General features: G+C 55.0%; 6 protein-coding genes across 6 annotated transcripts; 2 read left to right on the plus strand and 4 right to left on the minus strand.

Annotated features, from left to right (window-relative positions):
- Positions 1-2315, plus strand: BJ171DRAFT_423809 (peptidase family M41-domain-containing protein; the record flags this gene model as incomplete). The annotated part of the gene is made up of 5 exons (XM_053107624.1): positions 1-232; positions 352-513; positions 683-965; positions 1184-1961; positions 2187-2315. 5 exons carry the CDS (start codon positions 1-3, stop codon positions 2313-2315), a joined length of 1584 nt encoding a protein of 527 aa, XP_052967037.1.
- An 835-nt stretch (positions 2316-3150) lies between these two features.
- BJ171DRAFT_598960 (uncharacterized protein) lies at positions 3151-4216 on the minus strand (the record flags this gene model as incomplete). The annotated part of the gene is made up of 1 exon (XM_053114882.1): positions 3151-4216. One exon carries the CDS (start codon positions 4214-4216, stop codon positions 3248-3250), a length of 969 nt encoding a protein of 322 aa, XP_052967038.1. The 3' UTR covers positions 3151-3247.
- A 567-nt stretch (positions 4217-4783) lies between these two features.
- Positions 4784-6574, minus strand: BJ171DRAFT_504235 (uncharacterized protein). Its single transcript, XM_053110943.1, has 5 exons — positions 6466-6574; positions 6072-6101; positions 5871-5981; positions 5633-5748; positions 4784-5527 (listed from the first exon to the last, which is right to left on the minus strand). The coding sequence occupies exons 1-5, from the start codon at positions 6511-6513 to the stop codon at positions 5179-5181; spliced, it is 654 nt and encodes a 217-aa protein (XP_052967039.1). The 5' UTR covers positions 6514-6574; the 3' UTR covers positions 4784-5178.
- Positions 6575-7683, minus strand: BJ171DRAFT_504237 (uncharacterized protein). The gene is made up of 3 exons (XM_053110944.1): positions 7436-7683; positions 7179-7249; positions 6575-6967 (listed from the first exon to the last, which is right to left on the minus strand). The coding sequence occupies exons 1-3, from the start codon at positions 7543-7545 to the stop codon at positions 6846-6848; spliced, it is 303 nt and encodes a 100-aa protein (XP_052967040.1). The 5' UTR covers positions 7546-7683; the 3' UTR covers positions 6575-6845.
- Positions 7684-7897: 214 nt separating this feature from the next.
- On the plus strand, positions 7898-10740 carry BJ171DRAFT_93117 (uncharacterized protein). The gene is made up of 7 exons (XM_053116003.1): positions 7898-8010; positions 8159-8272; positions 8368-8503; positions 8627-8721; positions 8950-9013; positions 9095-10053; positions 10144-10740. The coding sequence occupies exons 1-7, from the start codon at positions 7936-7938 to the stop codon at positions 10462-10464; spliced, it is 1764 nt and encodes a 587-aa protein (XP_052967041.1). The 5' UTR covers positions 7898-7935; the 3' UTR covers positions 10465-10740.
- A 1096-nt stretch (positions 10741-11836) lies between these two features.
- Positions 11837-13709, minus strand: BJ171DRAFT_93152 (uncharacterized protein). Its single transcript, XM_053116004.1, has 4 exons — positions 12961-13709; positions 12682-12844; positions 12244-12488; positions 11837-12173 (listed from the first exon to the last, which is right to left on the minus strand). The coding sequence occupies exons 1-4, from the start codon at positions 13525-13527 to the stop codon at positions 12057-12059; spliced, it is 1092 nt and encodes a 363-aa protein (XP_052967042.1). The 5' UTR covers positions 13528-13709; the 3' UTR covers positions 11837-12056.
- Positions 13710-26387: the final 12678 nt, after the last annotated feature.

The following is a 26387-nucleotide window of genomic DNA, read 5'->3' on the forward strand; positions in this document are numbered from 1 at the left end:
ATGAACGAATGGCAACGAGTCTTGTCCAAATCCAAGAGCCAGCCCGCACTATCAAAGGCTGAGGCAGGATCAAGTGTCTCGCGAGATCTCGGCGAGCCTATCCGCGTGGTTCTGAGCGAGGCCTGGTCTTGGAGCAAATTCACAAGAACAGCTGGAACCAAGCTGCTGTTTGGATTGCTCTTCATCACGGGCTTGAGCGTTCTTCTCGACCAGCAGGGTATTATCAAGTCCGGTGAGTTTGGTCGTAAGTGTGGAACCGCGTGGCTGGCCCATTACGAGCCGAATTGTGAGGATGTTCGCCGGTTGTCCGCTGTAGTCGGTCAACTAAATCCGTGGCTCTCTTCGAACCAGGTGGCATTGGAACTGCCGAAATTGAGTCCAGTAACCTGGTCCAGTCGATAAAATTTGCCGATGTTCAAGGCGTTGACGAAGCCAAACAGGAGCTTGAAGAAGTGGTTGCATTTCTCAGAGAACCCAAAAAGTTTCTAGAGCTTGGAGGAAAGCTACCAAAAGGTATGATCCGATGGAACAACTTGAGCGACTACACTCAGGCACGGGCCATAGTTCCATGGCGACGACCATCGGCTCCCTCCGCACCCGACATGAGTGCCTTTGGGACCAGCGCTGCTCGCTCTCGATCAGGTCGGACCCGCCGACTGACAGAGACCGTCTTCGGGCACAGGTATTCTGCTCTATGGACCCCCGGGTACAGGCAAAACACACCTTGCGCGTGCTGTTGCGGGTGAAGCCGGAGTCCCATTCTTCCAGATGAGCGGCAGCGAGTTTGATGAACTCTATGTCGGCGTCGGCGCAAGACGAGTGCGTGAACTCTTTGCGGCTGCTCGCAAAAAGGCACCGTGTATTGTCTTTATCGACGAGATCGATGCAGTCGGTAGCAAGCGAAGCAGCAAGGATCAGAGCTATATGCGACAGACCCTCAACCAGCTCCTTGTCGAACTGGACGGGTGAGTGATTCACTCGCTCCGACAATTGCCGTCGAATGCGTACGGTGGTGCTGCCGAAATCAGCTGCGCTTCTCGATGTCGCTCTCGACTACTTAGTGCAGGGCTGTCTTACATTGCCCGAGTGCTCGCCTACGACCGCCGACTGGATCTCTATACCAATCTATGCGACAAGCCGGTGCTAACATCCCAATGTCCGGGCCGCACGCCCCCTAATCCAGGTTCTCGTCGACCGAGGGGGTCATCTTTATTGCCGCGACCAACACAGCAGAGGCCCTCGACAAAGCCCTCGTTAGACCAGGTCGATTCGATCGCCACGTTGCCGTGCCGCTGCCGGACGTCAAGGGCCGGAGTAAAATCCTCCAAGTTCATATGAAGGGGGTCCAAGTCTCTCCCGATGTCGACGTTACCATCATCGCACGTGGAACCCCTGGCTTCTCAGGGGCTGACTTGGCCAACCTGATCAACCAGGCTGCTCTGAAGGCCAGCAAGGACGGGAGCAAGGCCGTTGGCATGGGCGACTTGGAGTGGGCCAAAGACAAGATTCTGATGGGCACCGAGCGCACAAGCGCTGTAATTACGGAGCAAAGCAAGCGACTGACGGCCTATCATGAGGGTGGCCATGCACTCGTAACACTCTACACTAACGGTGCCATGCCACTTCACAAGGTGACTGTGATCCCCCGGGGGAACGCTCTTGGGCTTACGGTACAGCTCCCAGAAGGCGACAAGAACACGCATACCAAGCGTGAGCTCCTGGCGATGCTGGATGTGTGCATGGGTGGCAGGGTTGCAGAAGAACTGATATTTGGGACAGACGAAGTCACCACCGGTGCGAGCAACGATCTGGAGAAAGCCACCGCCATTGCCAGGGAGATGGTTATGTCGTATGGCATGAGTGAAAAGGTTGGCTTACCAACCACCAAGGACGACGACTTGGAGAAACTAAGTCCCCAAGCACGCCTGGCGATCGAAACAGAAGTACGCAGCCTGCTGGACGTAAGTTGGATCGGAAGGAGAGGCACCACGGCGTGACAGAGCCGACACCCTCTTGAGCAACATGGACATTGCTACAGAGGCTGCTATCGCGGGCGCAATCCAACTGCTGTCCTCGGCACCTGCCATACACAATCGCCCCCACCATTGCTGTCTGTGTCCTGTGTGCGGTCAATCCTCACACGAGCCCCCGGCACCACAACTTACCCACGGGCCGCCCATTTTCAGTCGGCGCATTCTCGAGCAGTGCACGTACTCCGAAGCCACAAGGAAGAGCTCCATCGGCTAGCCCGATCCTTGATGGACCATGAGACTCTGACTCTTGACGAGGTCAAGAGTGTCATCAAAGGTGCGTGAGACAAGCTGTCAAGAGCGCACACCTGCAGATGGCGGAGAATTGCCGAGGATGATCTGCCGCCACCGAGCCTGCGCTTGAGGTATGTGGTGAGAGGCAAGGCACCTCGCTGACATTTTGCGACCCGATGTCTCAAGGCTCCAACATTCGCTGAGCTTCAGTCAACACTTGGCCAAACAACCAGAGCCACCCATCATCCGAGGGCTATAAATGCGAACGTCTGCCTGTGGCCAGCAGATGGCGGGTCTTTGCTGCAGGATCTGCAGTCCGTAGTCTCGTCTCAATCACCGAGACCACCGTGGGTGATCCTGTCGAATCCATAGCCCAACAGAACACCTGCCAATACACCATCCGCATCAAGAGCACATAACCATAAGCACCACAGTGAGCATGGAGAACCGAGGCTCCCACAGATCGTTGACGATGTGTACATGCACTTTGCATCTTGGTTGAGCTCATTAGCCGGATCGGCGAGCTCCTGGACTTGGTGGAATGCTGTGGATTGTACCAAATGTATTGAGGTCGATGCTACACTTTACACAGCAAATGGGACACATCCCACAACCCATATGTCAGCTTATCTGTGATGTGCTTGCGTCTAGCTAAGCCATAAGAAATAAATCAAATCACTTTGGCAGCCTCCGAGTGAACACCACCAGTCGCTCTCCGGTCTCCACAATCGACCTGCACCCTGGCCTCGGAGTCCCAGCGGTGAATGTTGCTCTTGGACACACTGGCGAATGGTCATGGCCAGCGCGATAACATTGGGTAACAAAATATTCGTTCAATGGTCAAAAACACGGGTGTCCCATTTTTTTATTGGATTGACTGTGCTGTTGGAAATATGGAGCGAAACATGGATACGAGGAAGCTGAAAGCCGGTAAAGGAGACTGGAAAAGGTATGTCCTGCGCACCCCCCCCCCCACACACACATTAATTGCGCTGCTTGTCTTTGCTCAGCAAATCTGTCGAGGTCGTGGCGATGGTGCTGAGGTTGGTAGTGCTCGGGAGCGGCAAGGCTGAGGATCCGAGCTCGGCCTGGGAACCGCCGATGGCTTGGAATTCTGGGTCCCTCTTGATCGGATACGACTTGAGGATGGGTACCGGTGACACGACGGGATTTGAAGCTTTGCGTTTGTGGTTCGAAGACTTTGGGGTCGATGTGCGATCGGTGTCGTGGCGGTCGCCGCTGCGGTTGGTCTTCAAAAAGTTGTTGACATTGGCGGAAATGTTGCTTTGGATCGCAACGATGGGGAACAAAACGCTACAAAAGTTCCAAAAGATATTCGAGAAGAAGGTGGCGACTCCGAATTGATACATCAAGGAGCCCAAGAAGCACAAAAACGTCGACAAGAACGTCCAAATGACGGGCAAGTACAGCTCGAGAGCCTTCTTACGACTCGAAGCCATTCCCACGCGAATATAGATCAGATAGCAGTAGTAGAGATCAAAGTAGATACACGAAATCAGCATGGAAATAAAGGTGACGGATCCTTCAATCGGCCAGCAAACCTCCATGGGAGAATAAAAGCAGGCCATTTTCCCGGCGGTCAGCGTCAGGACGATCACAGCGAGCATGATTTGGTCGAGGAAGAACTTTGATCGTTCAGGCACGACATAGGCCTTGCGCTTGTACAGCACCACCGCAGCCGTGATGAAAACAGCCCAGTCTGAGACCTTGTAGACATTGTAGATGATGGGGTCGAAGTAGGATGTGTAGACCATGATCAAGATGATCTTGACAATGTTCCCGATGATGGCGGACACAATCAGGTACCAGAGAAGCGTGGCCTTGAATCGGCACACGGTTTCGGCGACCAGCGAAGTGATCCACAAAAGACAGATCACGGCTGAGGCCGCAAAGGTGTCCCAGTCGCGGCTGGACCACGCACCCGATGTCATTTTGGAGAATGCTAGGCAGAGACGGGCGAACTTTGCGTTCAAGTGTTGGAAACAGGTTCTGGCCAAGCAGCGTGGAGACTCAGAAGAGCAGTAGATGCGGCTTTTAAGGGAGATGGGCTCGTCAGATACGACACCTGCGCGCAGATCGCACATATGCCAACCGTGATTGAGATGACGACTGGGGTCGGATACCTGCTGGATTCACGAGACAACATCGTTCAGCCAGGCAGCCAGTCGACCGCCATTGTCCGCACATATGAAACCGGCCACGCGATCATGAGGTCATCGTTGGTTGCAACGTCGACCCCGCTTGGCTCGTCTGCGACATGTCGGTTCATTCTAGATGTGCTCAGTGGCCCCATCCACAAATGGTCGTGCAACGGCTGGATCAGCCCATATTGTCGACGAACTTGCAAGTGCTACACGCTGGACTATCGTATTGCTGCCTTGCAAGGCTCCGCCTCATCCTCAGTCCGAGAAATGCAGTCTCCAGCTGCAGAGTGTCCAAGAGCAACATGGCCACTGTGTGCATGGCGATTACGAGGATCTGCGATCTCCCTCAGAGGCTGCCAAAGTAATCGGCGTTTATTGCAAATGGCCTTGCTTGATGCAGGCTTTGAAAAACTACATGTTCGACTGAAATGGGAGTGTCTGTTGCCATTCGAATAGAGTGCAGAATAACAAATAGCTTGTCGCACCCGTTTTGTGAGCGTCGTATACTCGATGGATTTCACAAGACTTCATGGACAATCACAGACATCGACAGCAATCCCTGGGTATACGCATGCAAGCAGTGTGGGGATTGCTAGGAAGTCAGTGCAGGGTCATGCTCACAAGTATGGGTGAACAAGCAATTCATAGTTGTGACGAAGGAAAGCAGTCAAGATGAGACAGTCCTCAAAGAGACCGCGAGTAAGGTTCCGTTGAGCATCTGGACTTGTCGGCTCGGAGGGAGGGGCCAGCTACTTGCTAGCAACATGGATCAGCTGTTGCTTCTTGGGATCGATCGTGGGCTGCTGGCGAGGCGCTGTAATCAGCAACGGAGATCGAGGTGCAGTGATCATCAAAGGCGACTTGGGCGCCACAATCATCAAGGGCGATTTAGGAGCCGCAATGAGGAGCTGTGGACGAGCTGCCGACGACGGGCCAGAAAGACGTCCGTGGCCAGAGACGAGGACGTAGGCACGACAGTCGGTCTGGTGGGTCGGTTGAGGCTTGATATGCTTCAAGAGCTCCGTTTGGATATCCTCCTTGATTGCTCGCTTCATTGCTGGGAGGTTCTCATATGACTTTGCTGCCTCACGCCGTTTCCTGTAGTTTCACGGTCCTTGGTGAGCCCTCAGGCCTCCCAGGTTGCAGGCACATCCAACATGCGGCGGCCGTATATCGAGCAGACACCCTGGAACCAACACTTACTGCTCGGCCTCCTCCATTTCGATTGCGGCCTTGCGCGACTTTGCCCGAATCAAGTCGGAGTTGGCGGCCGCCTTGAGCTCCTCTTGTATCCGGCGCTGCTGTTCCTGGTCCTCGGCCTGTGGAGACGACGTCGATCAGCACCGGACTGGAGGGTGGGAGATGAAGAAGAAAACAACAAACAGTGGGCCGGGTGTCGGCTGCACCGGAGATGCACTTATGATCGAGCTCGGTGGCTTGCCTTCCTGGCCACCTCGAGAGAGAGTCTTCTCATCATGTTTTCTTGCAGCTCAAACTTCTTTTCTTCCTGAAGCAGTCTCATCTGCTCTCCTTCTGCCAGCTGCTTGGCGAGCTGCGTTGATCAGCGGTAGCGTCAGAGGAAGAATAGAACTGAGCCAGCACGTCCAACTCGAACTCTACGAAAGCGCAGGGAACCTGATACCTTCTGGGCACTCTTCCTTTCTTGGGTGGCCTATGATTGTTCAACATCCAAGTGCCGGAGTGTGATGCATTGCATAAGAAGAGGTGTACCGGGTGTCAGTGTTCGCATGGTTGACCCAAGGCGGTGTCAAATCACAACAAAGAGAGGACGAGGCAGGGAAGGCCTCGGTCATGATAAGCCGTGCAGCAAACGCAAGGACGGGGCATTCCACAGGAATGGCCTCAGTCATATTGGATAGCCAGCTCCAGGCCAAGCCGATGCCTCCATTACTGGCGTAGCAGCAACCCGGGCCCGGCCATCCAAAGGGAACCCGCATCCGCACGGCGCACAATCCAGGCCGGTGCCTTCCAGCCCCGATCGGGCCTGGCCGATCTTTCGAACCCATGATGCTTACAAGAATGTCATCGTCCTCAATGTTCGACTGCTTCGTCTTGGAGGCCATTGCGCGAGGGTGCAGATGTGCTGGTTAGCGGGGCGGATCGGGACGGTGAAGTCTGATTCGGGTGCGAGTCGAATGGCTGCTCTGTCTGGCTGGGCGCTCGGCCGGAGAGCAATGGCTTTATTGGAGGATATGTTTATGACAGCCGTTCCGCAGAAGTTCCTGGGGGCCGCCACCTCTCTGTCCAGCAAGATCAGTTTGGAAAACAGAGCGGCTTGCGGGGGCGGGTGAAGCCACAGTCCTTGGTGCTATGCTAGCCAACAGCAGCGCTTGCTGCTATCAGCGGGGCCGACGAATAAATATTTGCATGCCATCGAGAGGCATCCGCCAATCACTCAGTAGTCGTCTGCGTCGTCGAACGTTGGGGAGGCTGCCTGGTGGCGGTCGGCGGGCTGGGCGTTGGCACGCTCACATGCATCGATCCACTCGGAGTATACGTCGATGGGCTCGCTCAAAGCTGATTGAGCAGGCCACCCAGAGGAGAACAGACATCGCAAGAGTTGAGGTCGTGGCAAATCGATCCCAACCAAGCATTGGCATTGGCATTGGCGTTGGCATTGGCATTGGCGTGACCATGTGAGGTAGTGGTTGGAGTGCGGGCAATAAGAGGCTGGTCATAATGGCCTGTTGCAGCGGGGCCAATGGCAAGCCCAAGGAGTTATGCCCACCGTTAATAATGGCCTGGAACTTGACATTGCAGGCCTTGCATGAGAGATAGCCGACATTGCTGTTAAAGTCGCTGTGGGCAAATGGATGAGTGATCAGAGGAAGGAAATGTGGCCGAATGGCTTGACACGACCCGGGATCGCCCTCAATCGAAGCAGGAGCCCAACCAACACCCAGATCATGCGAGCTGCATCCAGAGAACGGCGATAATGCCAGGATCGGCGCCAGGAGGGTGCTCCATCCGATCGGCCTGACGTACAGCTTGGTGCTCACGGACTTTTCGTGATTGCAGAACAGGCAGTTGAATTCCCTGTCCAGCGTGAGCCGGACCTTGCTGGGCGGCTTTCGCGAAGATTTGCGTTTGCCCATACCGAAGAGCACTGCGAATGCGTTCAGACAGCCAGGTCGCGGGTTTCAGGGCCACGGCTTTCCAGCCGAAACGGCCGATCAAAATGAGCGAGAACGAAACAACGCGCTCTCGGAGCCACCTCGGTCGGCGAGAAGAGCAGCCTCTGGCGAGAGACCCCCGAGGGAAGGCGAGAAGCCTCTCGCCGTCACACACACACACTTGCACAAAGGAGTCAAACACCTCCCACCGACCATGGCCGGATTCCAACTTAGCTGCGCCACATACAACGTGACTTTCAGGTGACCGAGATGAGCAGCCGCGAGGGGCCCAAGCATTTTTTTCCTCCATGACCCAGGACAGCCAATCCGGTGAGGGACTGCCGCCCATCAGACCGAGCCCAGCCCACAACTATGGACAGCGACTCAATGCTCGGCCCCGAAGCTTCTCCCGGAGATATCCAGCAATTCAAGGACAGGGTCAACAAGGTATCGATCGAGAGGTCCTTCTGTCACCGATCTGCACCAAAGTCAGTCGGCTCAGCCAGGGCGATGCCCTGCGATGCCCTGTGATGCCCTGCGATGCCCTGCGATGCTTTGGCTGGCCAACCTGCTCCGCTGACACCGCCGCCCACAGACCCTCGAGTCAACCCGATCGTCGTTGGAGAGATGGAAGTCCTATGATCTGGACTATGTCAAGCTCAAGGACCTGGTTCTCGAGCTTCCGACCAAGACACGCCACCCGATCACGGTTAGCACCTCCAAGCGTCGTCGCTGCTCCTGTGATATGCATTCGCTGGATTCCAAAGTCCAGAGTCCGACCGATCTGACCAATGTTATTCTCAGGTTCCGTTCGGTAGGCATGCCTTTATGCAGGGCCATATGGTCCACACCAATGAAATCATGGTGCTGCTTGGCGACAACTGGTTTGTCGAACGCTCCGGCCAGCAAGCAGCCGAGATCATCGACCGCCGGAGAGAATGTAAGCAGCTGCTAGAACAGCAAGGATCCTGATATACGATACACAGGATCGGTAGCACTCTAGACTTGCGACTTTGCCTCACTTCAAACGAAACCGGACACGCATGTGCAATCTCTCCCACAGATGTAAAACAGCAAATTGAGGCTCTGGAAACTGGAATCCGAAATCTATCCGCCAAGAGCGATGTCACAGAGACAGGCCTCTTAGGCTTAAACGAGGTGCGCAATACTACCCTTTGGCATTGCACACTGGACCTCAGCAAGGCGATGCGATTGCTGCTGCTGCTGAGAAGGACAGGGTTTGGGACGCAGCCTTCATGGAACTTGACTTGCCAGTCCCCCGTGCGGCACACGGCGGTGGGCTTGTCAATACTCATGTCTGCGCTCATGTCGCTTTGAGCCAGTCCAGAGAGCTGCGAGTATCTAATGATATCGCTCTGCTACCAGATCAACGAAGATGGGGAGGCGGTGTTTGAGATCCGCGAGGAATACGACGAAGCACACTCTCAAAGTATGTATCCACAGCCAGGCCGAGCGGATACCATAATTCAGCTCCTGGAGGATGCTAACACGGGCGAATGTGATCACCCAGGAGTTGTCAAGGAGGCAGCCGCCCCGGCCCTATCCAAAGACCATGCTCTGTCGGCGCCACCGGCACTTGATCAGTCCAAGATCGGCGCTTTCGAGCGGCAACTTTTGGAGCGACTCAGAAGGCTTGAAATCGAGGAGGAGAAGGAGCAACAGGATTTGGAAGAGCCGTCTACTCACAGCGACGATGACGTGCTTGACGAAACCGAATCCTTTGATGGAAATCAAGGGCACGATGATGATTCTGACTCAAACGGTGACCCAAGAATCCCGAATCATGTTGCTGGTGAATTGCCGATTCAGCACGGGAGTAACAGCGAAGAGCAGGATACGGCCCTCCCTGTTGCTCAAGGGGACGCTGTGGAATCGCACAATGAAGCTGAGCAAGCCCGACTGGACAGGCATGCGGACCACTCTTGGGATGAATGGGTAGACGAGCCTTCGGAGCACAGCGATGCGATGTCGGATGAAGAGTCAGCGCAAGCAAAGCTCGAACGCGAAAACAAGCTGCTGCAGGATGTCTCGGACTACATTAGCGCCATCCCAGATGAGGGCGTGCAAGTGATAAATGGGCCACTAAACACCCCGGCGGACATTTATCGGAGAATGAAGGCTCTCACTCGGTTATCGGAGTCCGTGCAAGCTGACCATCGTCTGGGAGTAGAGAATGCTTCAGTATCAAGCTCGTCAACTCGGGCATTCAAGCCACGTATTCCGAAGCAGTCACGCCAGACTCTGGCCGCCAAAAGCACAGGCACTGTGGCTCAAGACCAAGGTCATCGGTCACACCAAGCCGACGACGTTATATCGGACCTGGTTGTCGAGCAAAGTATCGATGCCCCTGTCGCAGAAGACTTTGAGGATTATATTTTATCGACACAAGTAGCAAACGAATACTATCATCAAAAGCAGCGCATGATTGCATCACAAACAACTCTGAGTGGCAAGCCTCTACTCGATCAGGTATTCGAATCGGCCTATTTGGTCCACTCTGGCAGCAAAGCGGCGCGTGAGGTGGACTCCTTGGGATATTAATTCGGATTCAAAAACAAGGCGTTTGAGCTCAAGCCTCCTCAAGAGAAGCCCTCGATCTCAAAGTTCAAGGCATCGCGTGTTTCGCATGTTTCCGATGACGAAGAGGCGCTCTATGAAGAGTATCTCCGTGATAAATATGCGGCAACTGCCAAGACGCGCGCCACTGGGCCACCAAAGGTTCTGCCAAGCGGAAAATACACACCGAGCGGGAGCAAGCCTGTCCCAACCAGCGTCGTGGATGGTACGGCTGCCCGAGCTCCAATCCAACCATCGGACGTGGGAGTGACCGGCGCTATCAAGGTGAGTTTCAAGTTCAAGCTTGTTTTGACTTGTTTGTGATTGATGGTGGTGAGTTTGCCAAAGCTTGCAAGATGTTGATTGCTGAGATAGGAGAACATCAAGCGGCGAGCGATTGATTTGTCAGTGGATGACCTGTCATTGGATTCCAGGCCGTACGATTCGCGGATCCGGGTCAAGGGCAGCTCAGGGAAACGGGAGAGGAAGCCACTATGAAGAGCCATAAGCCATCACTGCCTTGGGCACACGCTCGACCAAGCCCACCTGCCCAGTCTATCGTGAGGGAAAAGTTCCCGGAAGCAACGAGTGTGCTAGATGAGACAATCGGCGTAAACTCAGAGGTAAGAATGGAGGCACCGCGCTGGTCAAGAAAGCACCTTGACTTGATCGCGATTGGCGTCCAGGTTGAGCTTCCAAGCGTGACCGATCTGAACGTTTTCCACACCATAGACCAAGTCCGCACCCACCCATGGCAAGATTTCGAGATTCAAAGCTGCTCGACAACAAAGCCACGGTAGTCAAGCGTCTCATTAAGGAGCAGCGATATAGCCAAACGATTCAATCAGTTGGGGGGGGGATCACTGAACGTCCTTAACATTGCCCATGCCATCAACATATCTCGGCCTGTCAGTGCCCCGGTATTGCCATGATGATCGTCGTATACAGTCTATCCAGAAAAAAACGGGACAGCTCCTTCCTGGCTTCAGATGCCTGAGGCATGCCGAACTTCCGCAGACCACAGTAAGCAAGCCGTGCGATTGTTTCCAGTCCAGGTTGGCAATCTCTTGGGTTTGGTTGGATGGGAAGCATGGCATTGAATACACCCGGTCGAGCTCCTGTGGCGACGATCGACAGGCATGTCGTGATCATGTTTCATGAAGCACTGCTGTCTCGATGCGTGAGTGTGGTGCATGTACTCGATCCTCTCGACAGCTTGGCCTCCAGGCACTGTGAGAACGCTATTTGGTCGTGGCGGGCGATGGGCAGGTGTGCATTCAGGACCCAGAACAACGCTGGGCCCCTGACTCAAGCATGGGGTTTCGCTCCGTTTCAATAAAGCTGTAATCGGCACACCCCACCCCTGGATGCAAGGACGGCCGCCCAATATCATTATCTCAGAATCTTGGGCGCCTCCAGGATTTTTCTTGTCCCCATGAGTACTCGAATTGATAAGCACCACCAGGAGGAGAGCCATACATGTCAGGAGGCATGGCTTTGCTTTTCACTTGACAGATTGGCTGCTGTCAACAACACATCAACTGCAAGGATATTCAGTTGCGGTGATAGGGTTGAATATATCGAAGGTGTGCTCTGGGGAAGTAGGTATGATTGATGTCGCTATGTTGATGTCGCCGTCAAGATGACCGTAGTATTCCCATGGCTCCATCAATCAGTCAACCGTCTGCTATCAAGTTGCCGAGGTCCATCCAGGTCTCTTATGCTCGAGAATGTGCCATTGGCGATTCAAGCACAACAGTGACAGCAACTGCGCCACTGGGTAAGGAAAACGTCGACCGGCGCTCGGTATTTACGGAGCTCGGCCCGGAATATCGGATGGATCGTGCGATGCTCGAAAATGTTGAGGCTGCGACTGACTATTTGGGCAAGCTTCGCCATACTTTAGTCATACAGTGTCAGCAAAATTGCAACTCAAGTCCAAGCGATTGCATCGAATGACGCTGGAAGCCTGTTTTCAGACCCACGCTCGCAATCAGGCGATGAAATCGACTTTCGAACTTTACGGCGAATCCCTAAATGAATGGATGGAATGAGCAAATTGGCTGTGGATACCGGCAGTCATTCCATGATTGTAAAGCTCACCTCTGCAAGGCTGACACTGGTCTTGAACACATGAGCCTTGTCAATGGGCGAATACTCGAGGCCGGCCGAGACATCAGACTCGAAGCTGAATACGTTGAGGTCATATCGGGTTGAGATATCGAGGTGAGGGCGCACCGTGGCTGTGTATGTGGCCGAGAGATGACCCATCATCGGATTGCAGACGAAGCTCATGACCGAGTGCGCCGTTTCGGCGTATTGCCGACTGTAGCGAGCACCTAGCGATACTGAATATCCGAAGCGAGCACCCGATCCGAAATAATCAGAGATACAGACAGACGAACCGTGATCACCAATGCAATACTGCAACCATCCGAAAATGGAACAAGCAACCATGCCCACACATATCCTGCTGGGCCGATATGGGGAATGAAGCTCGCTTGCACTCATCTGCAGGGAATCCTAAAAGAAAATACTTACGCCCACCGCTGCGCTCTCGTGCGGTATAGTAGAGCTCTCCACCGACAGCCCAGCCGGAATTGAGGAAGCGATATAGCCCACTCAGGCCAAAGATGTGATCTTCGCTCGTGTAGCTTAGCTCTCCGCACCATCGGGAGCTGTTGTGGAGGAGTTGAGTGTGTATCTAGGGTAGTAAATTTCTGGCCTAGTAAGATGTCGCCCCGTTCTGGCCTGCTCGATGCGACTGAGACAATGCTTATGATGACAATGATGATGCCTATGCAAACATGAGCTGCTCACCGATGAAGCTGGCGTCGACCAGGAGTTTGTTCCCGACACGACCAAGAAGGTCGATTTCAACAAACGTCGACTGTAGAGACCTTCGAGTGAAAAATCCTGATCAAGGCGTCCGTAAAGCAAATAATCCTCTTCGAGGGTTGGGAGCCTGGAGTGGGTCCAAGTCAAGATCTGCTGTGCAAGCTTGGCCAGAGCCTCCGGGTTGGACAGGTGACTATGGTTGGTCTCGGGGAGGGTGCCGGTGGTTTCTTGAGAAGTAACGGTGATGGAATCCTCGAGATCAAATGGAAGGGATATCGGCCAAGGTTTCTCGACGAGGGGGAGAGGCGAAATCTTGAGAGGGAGGGAGGAGAACAGAAATCCGATGGATTTGTCGCTGGGAAGCCCCAGCGAATACGAGGCAAAGAGCAAAGGAGAGATGGGCTTTCCAAGTCTCAGACCAAGACCGTGCGGGGTTTCGAAATTGAGGATGGAGTCTGATGCACTTGATAAGGACGAGTAGTAGTTTTGCTCAGTCCATCCGAAAGTCTTGTAGTACTGCTGGAGGCAATAGTTCATGAAATCGAGCATGGTAGTAGGTGGGCGGTCGCCTTGACTCAGAGCCCAATGAAATGGCCAATGCCGAGGATATGCAGAGACAGGGCAAGCGGTTTAGCCCAATAGCAACGGGGACTGGCGATGTGGCCGCAGCCCAGAGGTATTCAGGCGACCGAGATCAAATCGTTTCAGGAAAGGGAAGACCGATCACAGGCCGATACTCCACTGCGCCGATCATGTGATCGTCGTGAGTGCCATCCAATTTGCAGCGAGCGACCCACAAGGACATTGGGAAACGAGGATCGCACGTCTGATCTCGATATCCGCGGGATCATCAGGGAGAGAGCACACCAGATAATGAACCACACCCTGCCGACTGGCACACTGCCAGCGATGGTCGCCAAAGCGCAGAAGAACAGAAACCTACCAAGGGGTCATCCAGCATCAGCCCTGGTCGGATCGAGGGCACACTGTGACTCCAAATCCGACGCCTGGAACGAGAACGGCGATGCCTGAGCAGAATGCTCGCCCAGACCCCAGAGTACGACACGGAAGAGTTGGACGACCTGCGTCGTCAGCTTCGGTCCACGAGAAAGGCCATCACCCAGCTCAAGCGCAAGAACGGCATACGGTCATGGAAGGAATCCATGGCCACCATGGACACCCAGAAGTGCTCCGAGATGACCAAGACCATCGGAGCGATGCGCACGAGGAAGGAGAGAGAGGGATCCCACCTCTTTGACAACTCGGACCCGACTCTCGAGAATCTCGTGGTGCCCTTTGGCAAGGTATCCTCCGCCTCGCAGGACAGCGGGACAGAGTACGACAGAAGTATAACCCCGCCACCCCTGAGCACGGAGGCGACCCTCCTGCCGCCCGACAAGCGGCTCCCAGAAGTATCGCTGGAGCACATCCAAGAGACCATCGAGAAGGCACCATGTCGCAAGGCAGCGGGATCCGACAAGATCAAGAGCGAAATGCTCATACGAGTCGCACCAGTGATAGCCGAGTGGCTCCGCCTGATCATCATGGCGGCGCTCAAGGCCAGTGTGGTGCCAAACGAATGGAACAGCGTGCTGATCCACCCAGTGTACAAGCAGAAGGGATCGACCCTGGACCCGGCCATGTATCGCCCTATCGGTCTCACTCAGACTTGCAGGAAGATCGTGGAAAGGATCATGCTCCCCTTCCTGGCAGAACAGGCAGGAGACATGGACGTCGCCCAAGGCGGATTCCGAGCCAGACGAGGAACCCTTGACCAGATCGTCGCCCTGGACACCCTGATCAAGCACCACAAGACGAACGGTGAGGAATACTCTCTGATCTTCCTCGACATCAAAGCCGCCTATGACACAGTATGGCGCGAGAGACTTTGGACCAAGCTCAAGCAGCGAAGAATGAACGGCATCACCCTCGGCTTCCTCAAAGCCATGTTTGACCGGGTATCCATCCAAATGGTCAGCAAGGGCCGAAGATCCAAGCCAGCATGGCTCCGGAAAGGACTGATCCAAGGATCGGTGCTGAGCCCACTCATGTTCAGCGCCTTCATCGACGATCTACCAGGACCGAATGGTGACCAGGACAAGAGAAGCAGCATCCAACATGGCCAAGATGGGCCTGACCCTTGGGAACCTCACGGCTAAGACCCTAACGATTGCATACCGCACGTTCCTGCGGCCGATGATGGAATACGGCCTCGCCCTCGACGCCATCCCAAAGAACGAACAGAAGCGGCTCCACCGGACACAAACCTTCTGCCTGAACTTACTGTTCCGCACCGCTCGCACGACTTCACACGGAGCACTGCACCTCAATTGCGGATTACCCACGATGGCGACAAGAGCCAAGGTCCTCGGCATCCAATGCCGAGCACGATGGGAAGACGTCGCCACACACGACGACAAGATGATCGCCCTCATCACCCGCTTTATCCGATCCACGGCGATGAAGGACCAGCCATACCTTGGCAAGCCCTTCTACGAAAGCATCCAATGGAACCTGACCTGCACCCGCAAGGAGAAGAACGCCACGTTCTCGATGTCCATGGCCTTTGCCAAGGACGACGACTCGACCACGGATCGCACACAGATCCTGTCGGTCAAAACACTCATGCTGACCCACGATGCCCACACATCGTTCAAGCGAGGACAGCAGCTGACGGCTGCGTGCACACCAAGAACAAAGATGTCGGGAGTCTGGACCCAACTTGGACCAAGCATCCCACGCAGACTACACGTAGTAATGGTGTGGTGGAGACTGGGGGCATTCCCCGGGCACCCACACGGCAAGTACCGCCTCTGTAAAAAGTGCAAATGCAACGGCGAAGGCCGAATCGAGCTGAGCAGATCCCACGCACAGACGTGTGTGGATGAGGAAGACACCTTGGACGCCCTGGTACAGGGCTATAAGGATATTTTCACTGGATGGACCGAGCCCGAGACCGAAGGTGTCGGGCCTATTGATAAGTTGTTGGATATGCTGGGAGAGGTTGGCAAGCTGGAAAACGAAGAACCCATCGTGGGACAGGCCTTCAACGGTCTGTGGACTGATCTGGAACAGATCTTCCATACCCTGATGTGGAGACTCGCTGGATGGCAAGCCAGGCCCGGCGACATTCCTGAGTGGGACATTTAAACACTCGATGTACTCCATGAAGCGCGAGATGCCGGGGACCACGGGGTCCTGATGGTCGTTAAGCCTCAACAACACTAAGGGGACAACACAGCAAACTCTTTTTGAAACAGGACACCAAAGCGCATGGATGTCCCGTGGATTAATGATCTTGATGGGCATCCAAGTTCCATGGAATCCGCGATGATTATTTCGCTTTACCCTCTTGTCCTGACTTGCAGTAACAGCATCTGTGGTGACCCACAGGTCCTCGTCGTCCCAATCGCCCATGTGATTTCCTGTTCTGCGATACCCTGAGCCATACTGTCCTAATTGGCTGACGATGATATGATCCGACAGAGGCATGAGAATGTCCCAGAGGAATGGTGTCTCCCATAAGCTTTTCATCGTGCTGGAGTTGAGGGGAATGAATATTGTTCCCTGACGCATATATCGGGCGACTGAGAGAAAGAAGTAGCCAGGATAGATCGAATTCCGAAGAGGTTTGACCGACTATATATTGTTCGATCGACTTTTGTATGAGAAAGGAGCGTCGGTTCATTTGGGTTTCATTCCAGAAATCATTGGGCTACCAAGTGGGTAGATATGAGCCCAGAACTCGAGGATGAATGATGGATAACGAGAGCGACGGGGAAATGTGATCGTGAAGATGAGGAGAGGGAGAAAAGGGCGATCTTGTAGGAGAGGATAAACTTGTCAACACAGTTATACCAGATCCTATCCCGATTTGGAGTGTCAAGGAGAAGATTTATGTGATGAAAGGGGATAACCAGGAGTAAAGAATAAGGAAGGTATGATCTTTGGGATATTGAAATGGTTATTACGATTGGGTTCGACCTACCGAGGGAGAGGGAACCCATGAACGAGTTGTTAGAACACTTGGTTTCCATATTACTAACTGGTCGCCGAACGAAAGGAAAAGAGCAATGTCTATCAAACAAGGAACTACCCAACAGTGACAGGGATGAGGAGGAATGCCATTGCTCATTGAATAGAGGTGAGGAGGGGAAACACATAAACGAGTGGACTTTACAAGCAGTGAGGTCATTTCAGGACAGTTGAGGCAAAGGCGAGGGTTACTCTTGCGAAGAGTGAATACCGGCGAAATAAATGATGTGCTACGGGAAGGGCTTGAATTGGGGAGACGAGGTAGTGGGACAATGGCAGATGCTCAAAGAAGCTGTACCGAAGCATGGGAAGGGCGTGACGAACAGCGACCAACCTTCCTAACAGAGATTCGTATGGTTCATGAATGTGAGAAGAAAAGAGAGTCCTTGGATGAACGCAAACTCGATGCACGGAGGAGGTGTTCGATGAGGATGTGTTACAGACTGCTCCTGTTACAACCCCAAGCCACACCTGCCGGGAACATGGATCATGTGTTCTCCCTGCTGGCCTGTCAAATATAGTCTTCGACTCTCGAAGCCCTTGTGTCCCCTGTCCTTGGTTATCATGTTGTTCTGGCCAATATATGTACCTTCATGGTGACGACAGGCCTTAGATTGCCCCCTCCGCCAGAGCCCTCGTAACAGTCCAATCCTTGTATGATCACAGGATCAGGATCAGGAGGAGGTAAGGATCTAGAGTCGAGTGAGTCGAGTGTGTCTGGGGTCGAAGGTGATGACCAGAAACATGAGCGGGTGAAGGCAGGCTAATGATCTGTCTGGCGGTCCCGGAGGCGAAGCCTGCCGCAGCGGGGGCGAAGCAGCGGAGGCGGCGGGACAGCAGCCAGGCAGCAACGGCTAACCGGAGAAACATGTGAAAGTCTGACAAATGCTCGGTGGCTGACAAATGCGGGTGACACGGCGTCTGACTAATGCATGGTCGATGACAAATGCAGGGAACACAGAGCGGCGTGTGCAACATGAGAGCAAGGAGAAAGGAAAGGCGTCGCAGGACAAAGGAAAAGGAAAGTGTGCGACGCAAACAGTGACACAAGTGCGACGGTGCAGCCTGACGGGCAGAGAGATCTGTGACATCCCCCCCAGAAAAATTGTGCTCAAGTCAAACCATCAATTTTTCGATCCCGAGTTGCGTTGCACTTGTGCTTGGCAAAGGTCGATCAGTGTGATGACCAGCATCACAACGGACCAATGTGATGACCAGCATCACAACGGACCAATGAGATTGTCCCGCATGCTCTCGCCCTCCGCACCAATCATGAGTCCCCACGTGTTTGTTTGCCCCCATGCATGAGCACGCGCCGTTGCCACCCGCGTCTACTGGTTTCCTGCCTCCCCCACCGCTCGGCACATGTCCCCGGGCTGTGCCAAGCCTCTCTCGCTTGCACACCAGCCACTCTCGCACCCCCTTCTCGCTTCTCTGTGATGCTCCACCCTTCTCGCCCACTTTTGCCCCTCGACCTTCTCCCGGTCTATAAATAGCCCTGCATGTCTGAGCCTATGTTGAACACCAGTTCGAACAAAACTTGTTCTTTGGTGTTCGGGGCTAAAAGCTAATAAAGCTCATACCAAGCACTTGGTCTTCGTCCTTGCGCTTGTTCACTCCTTACACTTTGTTCGAACTCTCTTCTACTGATACCACCTGCTTGGTATCTTCCGCTCCTAGCCCCGCCCCTTTCCTAGTCCTGTCCGAACCTCAAGCACACTTGTGTCTGAGCCCTCTTCGCTCTCCTGTTCTTGAACCTCCTCGCTTTTTTTTTTTTTCCCAGTCCCAGTCCCAGTCCCGCCATGGATCCTGCCCTCGTGGACCGCCTCCGTGCCTTGGAGGCCGAGCTCGCCGAGCTCCGGACAGCTCGCGATGCTCCTGCCGCTGGGTACAGCGTGCAGATGCCGGACCGTTACGACGGTAACCGGCAAGGGTTCCGGGCATTCGTAAATCAGTGCAAACTGTATATACGAATGCAGCCCCACCGGTTCCCTGCTGACCCGATTAAGGTCGGATTCGTCATTAGTCTGCTCACTGGACCGGCTCTCCAGTGGGCGACTCCGATGCTTGAGATGGGTGATCCCCGACTCAACTCTTTTGGCGATTTCCTAGAACGCTTTTCCAAAGTGTTTGACGACCCTGATCGGGCCAGGACTGCCGAGTCAGTGATCACCACACTGTCTCAGGGCAACCGCCCGTGCGCAGTCTATGCATCCGAGTTCCTTCGTATTGCCGCCGATACGACTTGGAACGACGGTGCAAAGATCTCGTTCTTCCGACTTGGCTTGTCGGATGATGTCAGAGACGAACTTTCGCGAGTTCGCCCTCTGCCACGAGATCTGGAGGAGTACATCGAGCTTTGTAACGAGCTCGATGCACGAATCCGCGAGCGCCGTCAAGAGCGCCGAAGCACGCCTGCCCGCTACCGGTCTTCCCAGTTCGCCTTTGGTTCCGCCTCCGCTGCCGTTCCCGCCATCGCTCCCGCGCCCGTCCTCGCTCCGCCGCACCCCTCCTACATTGTTTCCGAGCCCATGCAAGTGGACTCTGCCGTCTCTGGACCCCTGACCGCCGAGGAGAAACAACGCCGCCGCCGCTTTGGACTCTGCCTGTACTGTGGCAAGAAGGGCCACTTGGTACGAAACTGCCCCGTCAAGTTTGGATCTACCAGAGCTACCGGACCGCCCCCTGGACCTCCCGGCCCGAGGATCATCCGCACCATCGTTTACGAAGATGGAGAAGTGCAAGACTTCAGTTCGGGAAACGACCAGGCCCGGTTCTAAGTGAAGGCCTTGAACCGGAGCCGTGCCCACCGCCTTCCGAAAGTGAAGACATTGGTAAGGTGCCTTTGGTAAGTACTGGGGAAGCAGTGATGTGCGGACAGCTTCGCCTTGCCTCTGGACCGGCGGACACTCTCAGCTCTGGCATAGTACCCGTGGCACCTCTGGTGTCACTGGGAACTGCACCTCATCCACAGGTGCAAATACCTGAGCTGTCCTGCCAACCCTCGGCAAAGTTAACTGTCTGTGCTAGCCGCAACCCTGGTGCCGAAGCTGGTACCGAACCAAAGTCTTGTGTTTCGTCTGTTCGTCGTTGCTCGTTGGTTGTTCCCGTCGCTGTTCGTCTTCCTTCTGGTGATTCTCTGTCGTGCGAAGGACTTGTCGATTCTGGTGCCTCTGGCAACTTTATCGACGAGGACTTTGTTGCTCGACACTCTGTCCCCACCTGCTCCAAGGCTTCGCCCTTGGCAGTGGAAGGCGTGGATGGTAAGCCGCTGTCGTCTGGCCCCATCCTCCGCGAGACTGCTCCACTCGAGGTGATTCTCGGGGACGTCTCGCAACGCCTTCGGTTCGATGTGATCAGGTCTCCACATCAACCACTTATCCTTGGCTTTCCTTGGTTGCGCACCGCCGAGCCCAAGATTGTCTGGTCTCGCGGTCTTCTTTGTCTCCCTCCTTCTGTTGATTCCGACCCCTCTCCATGCACTACTTCTCTTTCGTCTTGCTCCACTTCCTCCAATGTCACTCCCCTTCTTGATGATTCCACTCCTTTGATTGATCTAAGCTCCTCTCCTACGCTCCCACCTTCGTCTTCCCCTTCTTGTCTTGTTCCTCCCGAACCCCTTCGCTCTTCCCAAACCCCTTCTTCTGTTGTCAGTTCTCTTTCCCTCCTTGATGTACCTCCTCCTGTTGTTTGTTCTTCGGACATTGTTCAGAATAAAGTAACCGTCGAACATTATTCTGACCTTGTCCACGCCCCTCCTCTCAGCTCGGACGCTCCTCTCCGCGTCTGCAGCATTGATTACCGCTCGATGCGCGAGTCTTTGGATGCATGCAGGCATGGAACGCAACCCCTGACCATCTTTCAGGTCCATGTCCTGCCCACTGACGAGCCGAGCACTGCGACTGTCGAAGTGCCTGCGGAGTACAAGGACTTCCTGTCTGTTTTCTCTAAACAGGAAGCTGACTCCTTGCCTCCGCATCGCCCTTATGACTGCCCCATTGACTTGGAGCCGGGCAAGTCGCCAAAGTTCGGGCCTCTGTACTCACTGTCCGAGCCCGAACTTCACGCTCTGCGTGACTATCTCGACGAGAATCTTGCCAAGGGATTCGTTCGTCCTTCGTCGTCCCCAGCAGGCTCACCAATCCTCTTCGTCAAGAAGAAGGACGGCTCACTTCGTCTTTGCGTTGACTACCGCGCACTGAACGGTATCACGGTAAAGAACCGTTACCCTTTACCGCTGATCGGCGAGCTGCTGGACCGACTTCGAGGCGCGAAGGTGTTCACTAAGCTGGACCTTCGTGGAGCCTACAATCTGCTGCGCATCCGCTCCGGGGACGAGTGGAAGACAGCTTTCCGTACTCGATATGGGCACTTCGAGTACTTGGTGATGCCCTTTGGGCTCACCAACGCGCCAGCGACGTTCCAGCACTTCATCAACGACGTCCTGCGCACCGAGTTGGACCAGTTCGCAATTGCGTATCTTGACGATATCTTGATCTACAGTGCTGATCCGTCGCAGCATGTAGAGCACGTCAAGCAGGTCCTCTCGAAGCTCCGAGCTGCAAAGCTGTATTGCAAGCTGGAGAAGTGCGAGTTCTCCAAAACCTCGGTCTCGTTCCTTGGTTTCATGGTCTCGCCCGAGGGCATCGGTATGGAGCGATCCAAGCTCTCTGCGATCTTGGATTGGCCCATACCGCGCAACATCTCGGATCTTCGATCCTTTGTCGGGTTTGCGAACTTCTATCGACGCTTCATCGATGGATACGCAAAGATCGCGGGGCCCATGACTCGGCTCTTCCGGAAGACGCATGGCTTCCAGTGGTCCCGCGAAGCCGATAAAGCATTCAGATCCTTGAAGGATGCCTTCGTTTCGGAGCCCGTTCTGGTGCATCCGGACCCATCCAAGCCGTTCGTCGTAGAGTCAGATGCGTCGGACTTTGCGCTTGGATGCGTGCTCTCCCAGCGGGGTGCTGATGATCGCCTTCATCCTTGCTCGTTCCATTCGCGGACACTCTCGAATGCTGAACGTAACTACAGCATATACGAGAAAGAGCTGTTGGCGATCAAGGAGGCTTTCGAGGCGTGGCGACACTACCTCGAAGGCGCCCAGCATCCCGTTGCCGTTCTGACCGATCACAAGAACTTGGAGTACCTGGCAACGGCTCGCATCCTAAACCAGCGTCATGCACGGTGGTCCCAGTTCTTGTCTCGGTTCGACATCCGCATCCAGTACCGTCCTGGTGCGAGGAACGGCAAGGCCGATGCCCTGTCTCGTCGCTCGGACTACATCCCTTCGTCGGCCTCCGTGTCGAGGGATCCGCCTCTGCTTCTCGATCCTGCCGCGGTGATACGCGTGCTCCGAAGCAGAGACGCCCGCTCTTCGGTTGCAAGTCGCAGTGACCCTGTGGATTTGCTGCAGCTCATAGCCGAAGAGCAGGCTCGGGATCCCGGTCTAGACAAATACCGTCGTGACCCGAAGTTCGTCTGGAATGGCCAGTACCTCACCTTCCAGAACAGGATTGTGGTCCCAGAGTCGTGCCGAGTTCCGGCGCTCAAGTCGTGCCATGACCCAGTCGCTGTGGGTCATCCAGGCATCCGACGGACTCTGGCTCTGGTATCGCGACAGTTTTGGTGGCAAACCTATCGGAAAGATGTCAAAGAGTACGTCTCGACGTGCGACACCTGTGCACGCTCGAAAGCTCCGCGACACAAGCCGTTTGGGTTCCTGTTGCCACTCCAGACAGCCGATCGACCCTGGGGGACACTGACCATGGACTTTATCACTGATCTGCCAAAGTCCAAGGGTCACACCTGCATCTTTGTGGTGGTATGCAGCCTCACAAAGATGGCACACTTTATGTCCTGGCGTTCACTGCCGTCGGCGGAGGAGACTGCGTCACTGTTCCTCGACAATGTCTTTCGTCTCCATGGCCTCCCCGACACAGTGGTTTCAGACCGAGGAAGTCAGTTCACCTCTCGGTTCTGGAAGGCACTCTGCACGCAGCTCGGGATCCAAACCAGTCTGTCCACGGCCTTCCATCCCCAGACCGATGGACAGACTGAGAGGGTCAACCAGGTCATCAACCAATACCTGCGCTGTTACACGTCGTATCAGCAAGATGACTGGGCCGAGCTGCTGCCGTTGGCCGAGTTCTCTTACAATAACCTCGAGAACTCGTCAACACATGCCTCGCCATTCTTGGCAACCTATGGGTTCCACCCAAGGTTCGAAGTCCCCGTTGTCGCTGGCGGCCCTGATGTTCCCTCTGCCACGGAGAGGGTTGAACATCTCCAGCGGAACCTGGCACTGTTGAAGGAGAATCTTGAGAAGGCAAAGTCTGACTACAAGCACTTCTCAGATCTCCGGAGGTCCCAGGCTCCCGACTTGCGTCCGGGCGATCAAGTCTGGGTGCTGACTCGTAACATCAGCACCACTCGCCCAAGCAAGAAGCTGGATTACCAGAGGATTGGACCATTCACCATCCTCGAGGCCGTCGGGACATTGGCTTTCCGCCTGGACTTGCCAAAGGACATAAAGGTGCACCCGGTGTTCCATGTGTCTCTTCTTGAGCCCTACAAGAAGAACTCGCTTCCGGGTCGGGTGCAAGCGCCGCCCCCTGCGGTGGTCATCGATGGGAACTTGGAGTGGGAGGTCGAAGAGATCTTAGACTCCAAGTTCGTGCGCGGAAAGCTGCACTATCTCATCGATTGGAAAGGCTACCCGGTCACCGATCGAAGTTGGGAGCCCGCCGACATTGTCTTTGCCCCAACGGTGGCCGCGGAGTACCACCGACGCTACCCAGACAAGCCTGGCCCCAGGAGAACTCAAGATGGAACACGCCGTAGTTTAAGGAGGAGATAGTGTGATGACCAGCATCACAACGGACCAATGAGATTGTCCCGCATGCTCTCGCCCTCCGCACCAATCATGAGTCCCCACGTGTTTGTTTGCCCCCATGCATGAGCACGCGCCGTTGCCACCCGCGTCTACTGGTTTCCTGCCTCCCCCACCGCTCGGCACATGTCCCCGGGCTGTGCCAAGCCTCTCTCGCTTGCACACCAGCCACTCTCGCACCCCCTTCTCGCTTCTCTGTGATGCTCCACCCTTCTCGCCCACTTTTGCCCCTCGACCTTCTCCCGGTCTATAAATAGCCCTGCATGTCTGAGCCTATGTTGAACACCAGTTCGAACAAAACTTGTTCTTTGGTGTTCGGGGCTAAAAGCTAATAAAGCTCATACCAAGCACTTGGTCTTCGTCCTTGCGCTTGTTCACTCCTTACAACCAATGAGATTGTCCCGCATGCTCTCGCCCTCCGCACCAATCATGAGTCCCCACGTGTTTGTTTGCCCCCATGCATGAGCACGCGCCGTTGCCACCCGCGTCTACTGGTTTCCTGCCTCCCCCACCGCTCGGCACATGTCCCCGGGCTGTGCCAAGCCTCTCTCGCTTGCACACCAGCCACTCTCGCACCCCCTTCTCGCTTCTCTGTGATGCTCCACCCTTCTCGCCCACTTTTGCCCCTCGACCTTCTCCCGGTCTATAAATAGCCCTGCATGTCTGAGCCTATGTTGAACACCAGTTCGAACAAAACTTGTTCTTTGGTGTTCGGGGCTAAAAGCTAATAAAGCTCATACCAAGCACTTGGTCTTCGTCCTTGCGCTTGTTCACTCCTTACACTTTGTTCGAACTCTCTTCTACTGATACCACCTGCTTGGTATCTTCCGCTCCTAGCCCCGCCCCTTTCCTAGTCCTGTCCGAACCTCAAGCACACTTGTGCCTGAGCCCTCTTCGCTCTCCTGTTCTTGAACCTCCTCGCTTTTTTTTCCCAGTCCCAGTCCCAGTCCCGCCATGGATCCTGCCCTCGTGGACCGCCTCCGTGCCTTGGAGGCCGAGCTCGCCGAGCTCCGGACAGCTCGCGATGCTCCTGCCGCTGGGTACAGCGTGCAGATGCCGGACCGTTACGACGGTAACCGGCAAGGGTTCCGGGCATTCGTAAATCAGTGCAAACTGTATATACGAATGCAGCCCCACCGGTTCCCTGCTGACCCGATTAAGGTCGGATTCGTCATTAGTCTGCTCACTGGACCGGCTCTCCAGTGGGCGACTCCGATGCTTGAGATGGGTGATCCCCGACTCAACTCTTTTGGCGATTTCCTAGAACGCTTTTCTAAAGTGTTTGACGACCCTGATCGGGCCAGGACTGCCGAGTCAGTGATCACCACACTGTCTCAGGGCAACCGCCCGTGCGCAGTCTATGCATCCGAGTTCCTTCGTATTGCCGCCGATACGACTTGGAACGACGGTGCAAAGATCTCGTTCTTCCGACTTGGCTTGTCGGATGATGTCAGAGACGAACTTTCGCGAGTTCGCCCTCTGCCACGAGATCTGGAGGAGTACATCGAGCTTTGTAACGAGCTCGATGCACGAATCCGCGAGCGCCGTCAAGAGCGCCGAAGCACGCCTGCCCGCTACCGGTCTTCCCAGTTCGCCTTTGGTTCCGCCTCCGCTGCCGTTCCCGCCATCGCTCCCGCGCCCGTCCTCGCTCCGCCGCACCCCTCCTACATTGTTTCCGAGCCCATGCAAGTGGACTCTGCCGTCTCTGGACCCCTGACCGCCGAGGAGAAACAACGCCGCCGCCGCTTTGGACTCTGCCTGTACTGTGGCAAGAAGGGCCACTTGGTACGAAACTGCCCCGTCAAGTTTGGATCTACCAGAGCTACCGGACCGCCCCCTGGACCTCCCGGCCCGAGGATCATCCGCACCATCGTTTACGAAGATGGAGAAGTGCAAGACTTCAGTTCGGGAAACGACCAGGCCCGGTTCTAAGTGAAGGCCTTGAACCGGAGCCGTGCCCACCGCCTTCCGAAAGTGAAGACATTGGTAAGGTGCCTTTGGTAAGTACTGGGGAAGCAGTGATGTGCGGACAGCTTCGCCTTGCCTCTGGACCGGCGGACACTCTCAGCTCTGGCATAGTACCCGTGGCACCTCTGGTGTCACTGGGAACTGCACCTCATCCACAGGTGCAAATACCTGAGCTGTCCTGCCAACCCTCGGCAAAGTTAACTGTCTGTGCTAGCCGCAACCCTGGTGCCGAAGCTGGTACCGAACCAAAGTCTTGTGTTTCGTCTGTTCGTCGTTGCTCGTTGGTTGTTCCCGTCGCTGTTCGCCTTCCTTCTGGTGATTCTCTGTCGTGCGAAGGACTTGTCGATTCTGGTGCCTCTGGCAACTTTATCGACGAGGACTTTGTTGCTCGACACTCTGTCCCCACCTGCTCCAAGGCTTCGCCCTTGGCAGTGGAAGGCGTGGATGGTAAGCCGCTGTCGTCTGGCCCCATCCTCCGCGAGACTGCTCCACTCGAGGTGATTCTCGGGGA

The sequence above is a fragment of the Polychytrium aggregatum genome, assembly GCF_025602895.1.
Source record: "Polychytrium aggregatum strain JEL109 chromosome Unknown BJ171scaffold_17, whole genome shotgun sequence".
NCBI lineage: Eukaryota > Fungi > Chytridiomycota > Chytridiomycetes > Polychytriales > Polychytrium > Polychytrium aggregatum.